This window comes from Cygnus olor, chromosome 2 (assembly GCF_009769625.2).
Source record: "Cygnus olor isolate bCygOlo1 chromosome 2, bCygOlo1.pri.v2, whole genome shotgun sequence".
Taxonomy (NCBI): Eukaryota; Metazoa; Chordata; class Aves; order Anseriformes; family Anatidae; genus Cygnus; species Cygnus olor.
This window is the reverse complement of record NC_049170.1, coordinates 56,425,697-56,437,707: the sequence shown is the minus strand read 5'-3', so window position 1 is coordinate 56,437,707 and position 12,011 is coordinate 56,425,697. Positions and strand designations below refer to the sequence as shown.

Genomic DNA, 12,011 nt, shown 5'->3' with positions numbered 1-12,011 from the left:
ACCATGGCCTCAGAAGAGCTTCTTAGCAAATATAGTGTGTTTGATTACCTGAGCTACAGAACATAAGTTTTGGGTGATGGAGTGATAGATTTGATATTCTGGACCCAAATTATATATGACCTTAAAAATTGAAACCTAGACCTCAAAGTTGTTGTTGTACTGTATGGACAAAAGGCAGCCTGCTATCCTTGCAGTGACCTGTATAGCAAATAAACTATAGCTTTACATACTTAAGATGCCGAATTTCTTTTCTTCCTTTACAGGCCAGCATTTCCACATTATAAACACTGTATTTGTGCATGCAAATGCTCACAGTGTTTCATCATTTAAATTGACTTTTCATTTTCAGGTATATCTGGCAGGCACAATTAGCATTCTTGGGCAGGGTTGACTGCTTTATTACTTGTTCCAGTAGTTTGATAATAGACACTTGGACCATGGTTATAGCTCTAGAGCTCTAGGATACCCACAATACACTGGCAGATGAATTGACAGATTGATAACAGTTATTATGATTTACTGGTATCTAATCAGATCAACTCCACCTCTCAGTTTCCATATCACAATAAAAAAAAAAAAATATATAACATTCCCTGATTGATTTTGAAAAAGGAAAAACTTAATGTTGCCAATTTTGACAAGGACCAGAGTACATGGTAGTGTGCAAATTGTTTTGTCACACACTTGGAAGAACCTAAAAGATGAATCCTGTGCATCAGAATGTATCAGAAATAGTACCACTGCAAGCAAAGAAGTTACATGAGGTTAAAATCTTGGCATATGAGAGGCTGGAGGATCAGACTTTGTGCATCAGTCTTTTCACCCATCTTTTCCTGATACAACTCTCCAAAGTCCATATTATTCGATACAGTTTAATAACAGTACAGAAAAACACCATGATAGCTCTGATACCTGAGCCATTTATACTTATCTTCTGACATAAGAATGTTTTGTGACAAGGTAAAGCCAGAATAAAACAAACAATTGTTGTTCTGCTTTAAGCTTGTGTAATAAATACTTAAAGACAAAAAATAACGAAGATAAAAACTCACCCCTTTCACCCTTTTAAACTATGAACATCAGAACTCCATTGGTCTGTACTGAACTATCTTAACAGTGCTATTACTAACATAGGCCATTTTGTTTGTTTTTTTTCCTCTCTTCACATTTTTCTGTTAAAATGCTCCAAAACCAGGAAAAAATATGCTAATATAAAGTGATCGCTGTGCCAGTTTCCTATAGATTAAACTATTTAGCTACACTGATTACTCTAGAATGTATTCTTAGGTTTCCCCATGCATCATCACAATTAAGTTGAATAGCATTTTCAATGAGAAAATAAGAAACGTGAAGGGCAAAAATGTATGTCATTAATTTGTGAATTTTCTGAGATAAGGAGAACAGAGAACACCTGCATTAGTCTGAAATTCACAGCTATTATCCTGTGGGCAAAACATGTAAATCTAGCTTTAGCGGTAATATAGGTCCCAAATTGAAATCTTGTATTAAAATAATAAGCTGTTTCGTTGTTGATGATGTTGTTGTTAATGTTGTTGATGTTGTTTTAAGTAATTATGTGAAAGCACACAAGCAAAAGCTGAAAAGATTCTACAACAACCAGAAAACATAAATGTCCAATATGGTATTTTCCTAGCTTTGTGCACTTCAGAGATGGCAGATGTAGAAGTAGAGGTATAAACTGTTATTTCCCCTTTATTAAAATGAAAGCAGAGCATATCAGGTAGAGTTGTGTTGACATAAACTTCTTAAAGTAGGCCTGATTTGGTAACATGGTAAGCAGGTGGATCTGTTTAAAATACTCATGATTCCTTTTCTCTTTCCACAGCTTGATCACTATCCTCCAACAAGTTACAGCCTGCCAACAACATCTGACATACTGTTCAATTCCCCAAAGGCACTCTTCCTAGGGAAAGTTATAGGTGAGATTTCATTTTATACTTGGTTATTTTATTAGGTATTTTCAGAGAATACTGAAAACTGTAAGTGCATGGGACAATGCTCTGTGTAGTATTTGCACCAGGGCACTCACTGGACATGTCATTCTAGACATGAAGTTAGTGCTACTTGGAGTTATACCTAAAAGAAGGGTATGAACATACCCTTTGTCACATAGACTGACGTGCACACAAATAAGGATCATCTCGCCAATGCGGGGATAAATCCAGATACAAGATAGAGGGACATTTGGAATACCGTATTTGTGCAGTTGCTCTGGACCCTAGACACCCTCTTGGTGTCCAGTGCAGAGAATATGAGAAATCACTGAGACCACTGCTTTTGCAAAAAGATGCTGAAGTTATTTTGAACAGTATCATTCACTGTGAAGTTGTCATATGTTTCATATAATGCCATTATCAGTGCAGTAAGCCTTCCTACACCAATGTACCCTTTTGTGGCACAACTGTCCCTCATCAATCTGATAAAACTACAGCTTCTCACAGTGAGGCCCACCAGCTAGATCATTCAGATATCTGTAACACCTACAGAAACATTCACCCTCTGTACATTTTCTATCCCTTTTATAGACCTTGTTATTTCCCTGTACAGCAGCTACCTGGTCAGCTCCCCAGATTAACTCAAAAAGCAATGCAGATGCATCTTTAACTGCCTTGGCCTTGCTTTTAGGCCATCCTAGTTTCCATTGCTCAATTTCTCCACTACTGCCCTTTCAAATGAATTTTCAGGGTTACTCATTTCAAGAATCAACTATTCCCCTGATATTCATAGCTTTTAAGGGGCGCTCTTTCACCTTTTCAGAGACAGAGGGGTATTGATATTATTTCTTCTAAGTACTTTGTACAGGAATGTGGTTTTCTGAACTAAGTGAAGTGCTTAATTCAGAAAATTGCAAGCTTTTCTTTGTTAAGTGGTATAAGGCAGTAATATGCAAACCTCATGCACTGATTTTTGAAGTGGAAAAGCAATTGACCTTATAGCTAATGTGACTTTTCAAAGATACACTTTTCCATTCGTTTTGTTTTTAAAATTTAATGTGTTGAACTTCTGTGAAATAGGAAATCAAAGGCCTTTAAAATGGTTGGTTAGCAAGAGAGCCATGAACTACTTTTTGGTGTTCTCAAAGTCAGTTCTATATATGATAGAAAAGATTATGTGACATGATTTTGGTGAGTCACTGGAAATCGCATTCATTCTCATCTCACCACACTAAATTCGGGCAGTCAGAATAGAGCTGACTTCCCTACTAAGCCAGGCTACTCTCCTCTTCATTCATTAACTCAAAGCAAGGAGACGAGCATTCAGCAATTGGAATAACTCTGCAGTTATTAAAGAATGGGGCCTGACTTGTTCTTCGTGGGTAATTGTTAGCAAAAATATAAAGCTCGAAAGCTATTAATTTGCTTAAGGGTGTTGCAGTAACTGCAATTAATGGATTAATTGCCAGAGAGGTTCCATTTCCTTTGAGATGGCATCTCTTTGTAAACTTTCATGCACCTAAGAAACTGCTACGTTATGGCAGCACTGCCTCTGCAGTCCAGTCTTCTAAATAAGCTTAACTTTTTGAATGGTTGTTTGAATTCAGGTAAAATTGGTACTTTTCCTATTACTATAATGAGCTGATATTTTGGAGGAATCTGAGCGCGATACATGAGAGAGAATATGGAGATAGGCATACCACAGAGAAAATACTGCAGTGAAAAAGATGCATAAAAGAATGAAGGGAAAGAAAAGGACTGCTCCTAAAATGCAGAAGAAAACAATGCACTGTGCACTGTGAAAAGAAAAAAAAAAAATGGAACAAGCACATAATGAAAGAGAAAAAGAAATACTGTGTGTGCTACACTCTCTTAAAATGTTCTGACTGCAGAGAGGCTAGAGAGTTGGAGGCACCAAGTTGCCTCCAACATACTCCTTGCCCAAACACTGCTTTCTGTGTTCTGTTTAAGTACTCTGATTCTGAAATTCTCTTTAGGCATTCTTGGAGAATAAAGGGGCTGCAAGTACTGGGCAGATCAGATGGTTCATCACACAATCCTTCATGTCTAGGATACTTAAGTACAGCGACTGAAAGGCCTGATCATAGATCCAAATGAAATGAGTTATTGACTTAGTTCTGTTCCTACAGATCTAGACCCAAAACACCTCACATTATTTGCCTCATTTGCAAAAAGTCATGTATGTGTTTGAAAATAGAGTTTTAAGCATCCTCTGACTGTTAATATCAAGAGCCTTATCACAGGATTTACTTTTTCAGAATAAAGAAATGTAAAGGAAAACAATAGCAGAGACCAGTGAATATAATTTGATTTTTGTTATGTCATAAGGGAAGTTTCAAATATCTCGGAACTTATACTTCACATTCCTCTCACTCTTTATAAATAGAGTAAACTGAGAAGAGTGATTGAAAGCAATTTCCAATTCTAGAATTTGAAAGAGTAACTATAGTCCTGATAATATACGTCCTGGAAATACATATGGTACAGTTGAAGATTATCATCAGGAAACATTGTCAGAGGAAACATTGAGGCCCACCTTCAGCTCCTCTGCTAACTAAAGGTTAAGAACAGACAAAAGTATTGCAATATCCTAAAGGAATAATTTGTAAGCAGACTATATTTCTGTTTTCCCATGCTACTTTATGATTTTGAGTCTCTTACAACAGCATCCCTGTTTTGGAAGATGTTGTCATCCATTGTTACAAACATTATTATGCCTTTACTATATATTTTATATCCTCTTGTCCCTGGGATTCGTTACTTCAGTTTTTAAGTGCATAAGGTTGTATTAGAATGGTTCTGAATATGAAAGACTGTGATTCATTTGTTTCCTCTCCTCTGCTTATGTCACTATCTTTTGCTGAATAGGGTATTTTATTAAGTAAAAGAGCAAATCGGTACTAAGGAAGAAAAAAAAAATCTATGTCCTTTTGCCAAAGAAAAAGTGAATTTCACAGAATCACACAGAATCACAGAATCATCTAGGTTGGAAGAGACCTCCAAGATCATCTAGTCCAACCTCTGTCCTAACACTAACAAGACCTCCACTAAACCATATCACTAAGGACTACATCTAAACGTCTTTTAAAGACCTCCAGGGATGGCGACTCAACCACTTCCCTGGGCAGCCCATTCCAATGCCTAACAACCCTTTCGGTAAAGAAGTTCTTCCTAATATCCAACCTAAACCTCCCCTGGTGCAACTTTAGCCCATTCCCCCTCGTCCTGTCACCAGGCACATGGGAGAATAGACCAACCCCCACCTCTCTACAGCCTCCTTTAAGGTACCTATAGAGAGCGATGAGGTCTCCCCTGAGCCTCCTCTTCTCCAGGCTAAACAACCCCAGTTCCCTCAGCTGCTCCTCGTAAGACTTGTTCTCCAGACCCCTCACCAGCTTCGTCGCCCTTCTCTGGACTCTCTCGAATTTATCTCCAGAAACACTGATTTCCTGGTGTAAAACTGTTGTGCATCTGACCATCACTGTTGATCAACTTTACTGTGCAATTTTCAGAGTAATGTTGAATGAGGGAAGAGCACCGTTAACACTTACACCAGTTCAGCAGTTTGAAAGGCAAAGTAGATGCAGAATGCAATTTCTTTAAAGCTTCTAATTTTCACATCATACTGGCTAGACATATTTTAGTGGCCCAGAGGGATTAGCACCAATGGAAAATATGGGTACATATATCAAGTTACAATTTGTACCCACCTGCAATTACATTCTCTAAATGTGCAATATGGGAATAGCATCATAATTTCACTGCTGTGCTGGCATCAGTTGCATTCAATTTCTATTATTCCCATACTATGCAATTCCTATTTGTCACTAAAAATGAAGGCAGGGTCCTATTTTTAAAAACAGATGGGTTTTTGAAGAGCACTTTGGAACAATCTTACCAAGGAACTGATCTTCTGCCTGTCTTATTTCCATTTTTATTAGAGTTATTTGCATAGGAGCAGCAGCTTCTGCCACAGCTGTGCTTGCTGTGATAGCTCATCCAGTACCAATCAGAATGATCACTTGTACAACACCTACCACAATGCAACACCACTCTCTGCTCTAGGTGTTACAACAAAATGGCTGGTTTAAAAAATCATGATGAAATGTCTCTGTGCCTCATAAGAGTTGATAATATTTTCTGTAAATCAGGAGGGTCAGACTAGGAACAAAAATAAATGATTGAATTGCAGTTGTAATCAGAGACAATTTCTTCTTCTATAAGTTGAGGTTTTTTCTGCTTTCCTGAAATATTTTCCAGAAAATGCAATTGTTCACTGGCTTTAAAAACACTGACAGAAAATACTTTCAGTTTTCTGGGAAACTGGAGGTAAAGGTAATTCTTACAGAGGCAAAATGGATTTTTGATTTGAGATATGAAATAAAGCTTGAGGAGGCAAATAATAAACAATCTTGTTTTATGTGAATGCATCATAATAAAAGCACTAGAGAAATGCAGGATTTTGTAAATAAGATAAAAGGGAATTGTTAATGTTTCAAGGAATGTGTTTCATATGTTATTTAAAGATTCTAAGGATTTGATGGCTGACACAGACAAGGTAAGAGGGCAAAGCTGGCTATCAGGATGACCAGTAATGAAGAGAAAAAAAATAAAATATTAACAATATGACATTAAGTGTTACAGTTCAGCTTGGAATCTCAAATTTCATTTGCATTGCAACTTGAAACTCATTACTGAGGCAGAATAGAGCAGAGGTTCAGTTTTCCCTCTAAGTACTGTGGCTTTGGATATAATGCTCAGGTTTGTCTTCACATCCTTTTCAGAGGCCTACAGCAATTACTGTTATGTGAATTTTCTATATAGAGAACTGATGTCATAGTCTGTACTGTATAATTTGAATAAAAGTGGAATACTTATATGGGTTTTAATATGTATTAGGAAAGAAGTAGCTACACAATTAGACATGATTTTGTAAAATCATCATTTGCTGAACAGAAATAGTTTGAGGGTTTCTTAACAGCATCTTTGATTGAGCACAGAAACACTGAGATCAGACAAGAGTTGTTGAGAAAGTGGCAGGGAAGAAAAGGCAATGTGTTCCTTGTCTGTTTTCCATCCCACCAACCACTCCAAATCAAGCGATATCATTTCAAAAACACTTAAATATTCCCTTGGAAACAATCAATATAGTACAAGTCATCTCTTAGCACATTTAGATTATCATTCCAGAACCAATAGCTGTCCCTGCAGCTAGTTAACCTCTGCAGACTCCATTTATGTATCTGCCTCATCCTAGTGTCCTTCAGGTACTTCCAGCAAGAGTAGTAAAAAGGGAAAAAACTTTAACGTCTGCATTCCTTCTTACAAAAGCAGCTGCCATCACTCCACAACTAAAGTGAAATCCTGGAAATCAACAAAAGCACCTAATAGATAAGGAAAGAACCCACGGCATCTCTCCACATAGATATTGAATAATAGGACCAAAAAAAAAAAAATCAAAATCTTTTGAACTACCAGCAAGTACAATGGCAATTTTTCCAAGAGGTAAATATTCTTTACTACTAAATAAGATACTTTCTTTCCCATCAAACAAGCATGACATGTTGACACTTCAATGCTATTAGCTGAGTAACAGAAATGACTTATAATGTAATTCATCCTACCAAAAACATCATATACTTTCAAAAACAACTTTATGTCCATGTTTCCACACTACTGCAGTTTATCACTTAGTGGGCTTGTGTCATACCAAAGCAAGTTGCACTGTCTAAACCTATGAATGTCTTTGAGAACATTTACCCTCATTGAAGAGTGTTTTGATAGCCTTGAAAAATATATATATATTTAGGACCTGGACATTGTCATCATTGGCACTCAGTTTGAGTATGCTGCTTGGTGCTTCCATAATCTGATATGAAGGTAATGTTAATCAGGGATATCACTTACCCAAATACCAGTTAGGTCTCTGATACTGCAAGGTACTTTGCTCAGCTCCTAAATTCAAATCCTAGAAGATAACTCAGAGTCATAAATAGATTACTAATGATTTAAAAGTGTTCTTCTACTTTGCACCTTTGACACGTGTTACTACTTCATGATCATAATGAGGTTAGCACCTTATTGTATGTATCAGCAGTGTGGCAGTGAGAACTCCACTGCTTGTTTGCTCTGTGGCTCCCCTTTATTTTGAAGCGTTGACAGTTAATCCGAGTGCAGGGTAGCTTAGCCTACTTTCACAGATAATGAGCAGAAAATAGCTAGCATGCAGTAACTTACTTCAAAGTAACTCTGCCTGCAACTTCATTTCTCAGCATCAGCATTAACATTCTGTACTGTAATCTCAGGGAGAATGAATATGAATATTGTCATAGTAGGAGCCCTCCTGCTACAGTAGCAGTTGAATATTAAAATGTGCTTTCCTCTGCATGAGTCACGCATGAATTATCATACAAAGATACATCTGGACACTTTTCCTTCTCTTCCAAAAGTGCTTCCACAACACCGCTGTATAGTAGCATTAGTCTGGTTAAAATTCCTCCAGGATTTAATATTGCCTATCACTCTGACCTCATATCTGTCAGTCAGTTTGTTTATATCTTACTCTTTGAAGTGTTTCTGGTAATGGCAGAAATGTTCCACAGCTCTTCTAGTTAAAACAAGAACTAATATATATATATATATATATATGTGTATATATATATAATTGTTTTTTTCTTTTAGACCTCTGAGCTTTTGACCTATCTGGTTTCTCCAAGGAATCAGATCTACAAGACATATTCAGAAAGTAAAATTTCCCATCTACAAGCTCATCTACAAGCCCATGAGAGGGGAGCCCATCTACCTCAGTAACTTCTGTGGCAGAAATCAGGGTAGCCCAAGCAGATTTTATCTTTTGTTTGAGAACTAGACTGAAGAAGTGAAGACAAGACTTATTCATTGGTACAGTTTTCTTCTCATCATTTGTGCTGCACCCTCTTTTCATTTTTCAGAATATTGTAGTGTTCAGTTACTGCTTCACTGGCCAGCTGACAGCTCCAGGGAGGCAGACAAGCTGGAGTCAGCTGGATACTATGGCAATTGCAGTAGTCATGGGTATAGCAAGGTCTGCTCTTCCAAAAACAAGTAAAGCTTAGTGTGTTACCTGGAATTGTCTCCTTCCACTAACTTTTCACTCTTCAGGTCACATTTTATCTCTCAGCCCCTGTCCCATCCTTTGTAGCTGGTGGCTGTCCTTTCACTTCCTTATTGCAGTATTCTCTGCAAAAAGACCTCACTGATTAGTGGTCTTCAGGTCTTCTGTGGGCGTCAACAGCTCCAGAGGGTCATCTACCTCTTTCATTTCATGCTCTTCTAGCATTCATACAAGCCTGTAGCAGGTTGCCAGAGTCTCGTTGTGCTTAAATTGTTCCTTTTTTTTTTTTTCCTTTAAGCTTTAAGATGTCTGAAAATTGTTTTGTGTAAGTTATTCTGCAAAATCTTGCTGAGAGAATAATCCCATTGTTCTTACATTCCTTCCAACGCACGCATCTACTGGTTCTGGAATAAAAAATAAAAAAATAAAAAAAAAAAAAAAGAGAGAGAGAGAGAGAGACTGTAAAGGCTTTAATTTAGTTTATGCCATTTTGAATAGACTATTTGCACAAGTCTTATCTGACATTAAAAGCATGTGAACACCATTTAAAAGTAATTGAATAAGAGCAAAAGTTAAACTTCAGTAATTAGAGTGACCTTTTCATAACTTCTGTATTTTGTTAAGGTGGCATGTCTTAGTTACACAATTTTTCCCTACCAAAGGAAGAAAGGAACTATTTCACCTGTGCTGTGTTATATCTAGTACTATTTTATTTCAAATATATCTGCTTCAAAGGGTCAAGAGGGGAACAGAACATGTTAAGATCACCAAGGACACCAATGAAATCTGCTGCTGCCCTATAAAATTATAATGGCATAGACAGTTAAATCAGAGAGCTGAGAGCACCTTGGACTGTGTATCATAAAACAAAGTGTTATAGAGTCTAAAAATAGAAAGCCAAAAGCATACTTGAAGTGGAAAGTGAGAAAGTTATAATTTTCCTCCAAATATAAACAGAGTAAAAAATAAAAATCAGAATAAATCTATCCTAAATTAATAGGAAGAGAGAACTGACAAATAATCATCATCATAATAATAATAATAGTTACCATGCCAAGTCACAAGACTTTAGATTTTACATCATTTTATCTAACATGGCCAACCTCTGCCCATGGCTCCAAATGCAAAACACCGAAAAAATAATATGAACATTCACCCATGTTTTGACAAGAAACATTTGTATAAATATCCATTCTGGCCAGATTATCTTGGTTGGGGCAGATAATCTACAAACCATTCCTTGTAAGGACAGGTAAACAAATTGTGTCTAATTCAAAACTCACTCATTGTTTGACAGCTGAAAACAGCTTCAATTTTTATCTGATGCTTGTTTCACTTAGGAAAGACAGTGGGGTAAAAATCAGAACAAAACAATTTGTGGTCTGACAAAAACATTGAAGCTAAAACTCTCATCTTTGGTCAGATGAATGACAATGTCTCCAAGAGACGGTGGTGTGCTTCAAAGTCTGCTGTATTTTCAGAGTGCCTGACAGACAATAGAAGTGGCTTGTGTCCCTTGTTTGGGAAGATCACTGAGATCAAGTTGACCATCTCCCTCAACAGCTGACCTAGTTTTCACTCTCGTTAACACACTCCCATGTCCTCTCCTGATCTACAATTGTCTCTTATGACAGAAGTACCAGAGGTTTCCTAGAGCCTAGAAAAAGTTTATTCAGATTTCTGGAGGACCTGGGAAAAGCAAGGAATGTAAAAATTCCTAGAATGTGAACTAGACAGAAATTTCCTGGTGTATGTTGCTGTGCCTGAAACGATAAAGCCTGATAGGACACCAGGACAATTGTTCCTAGTAAATCATGGCACTGATGCACTAATGCACTAATGCATCTTTGTACATTGGGACTCAGAGCTGCGCCAGGCCTGGGCAGTGTTCATTGTCTCACAGGAGTCAGCCTGTCCATGTAAATAGGCTTTAAGCTGTACAGCTCTGTAGGATGACATTCATCTCAGTTCAAAGGCTCAGCACAAAGTCTTTGCACTGCTAAACCCTGTTTTAATCCATAGAATTAAGTAGATCTTCTATAGCACAGGAAGTAAGCCTATATTGCACTGCTGTTTTCTGTACCAGAAAAAGTCTCCCTGTTCTGTTCATCAAGATAAAGTAAAATAAAGTGAAGATATTCTCAAACAAGTAATGAATAAATGTGATGAGAAGTTAATATTTTTATCAGTACTTTATACTGAAGTATCAATTCATGGTCTAAGTTATTCCTTGTGAATAATTTGCTCAAATCCCATTATCACAAACAATAAGGAAAAAAATGAATAAATGTGTTAAATGAAAAGGAAAAAGAGAAATACATTATGAGAAGTAATGTCACTTTTTCACATTAAGACAGACATTTGACTGTAGGCTATTTCGCATTTCTTTTAGAAGAAATGCTCTCATTATTTAAATCTCAGAACCACCAGCTGATTGATATCTTATCATTAGATAAGCCCTTTCTGATAGGTATAATAATGAACTCTCCATCTGCATATTTCAGGGAACAGCTAAAACACTGTTAGTTGCCACTGAGAAGGAACTTATTCAAAAGATTGTTTGTTCCATTTTGAATGGGTTCAGCTGTTTCTGTGCTGTAGATAACATGCATTGTAGTTGCATAAGTGACCTATCTTAAAAGTTGCCATAGCACTATAGTCCTGACACCACTTAACATGGATTTGTTGTCCCGGTTTATTTGCATGGTATTAAGGTATGCCTAGAAGGAATACACTGGGAGCAGTCACCCCAAACTGATCATTGATGCTTGCTTTGTCTCAGCCACCAGTGGCAAACTAGACATACACACTTTATTTAGATTTTTGCACCATCTATGTTTTTCATTTGCAGCTTCATAAATGGTGAAACATGTTTCAGACAAATTTCCGACTGACGCAGTTTCAAGCCGAAACATGGCAGTAAGACACCAAAGTGGGGGAGG

The 12,011-nt window shown here is 37.1% G+C and overlaps 1 protein-coding gene across 3 annotated transcripts in view; it reads left to right on the top strand.

The window, feature by feature from the left end:
• The window catches only part of CNTNAP2 (contactin associated protein 2), a 1,166,415-nt gene that overhangs the window by 1,091,748 nt on the left and 62,656 nt on the right, over positions 1 to 12,011 (top strand). For all 3 annotated transcript variants that reach the window (XM_040547669.1, XM_040547670.1, XM_040547671.1), the window contains one exon: positions 1,847 to 1,940. In XM_040547669.1, the coding sequence (XP_040403603.1) occupies positions 1,847 to 1,940 (94 nt within the window). The remainder of the gene's footprint in view (positions 1 to 1,846; positions 1,941 to 12,011) is intronic.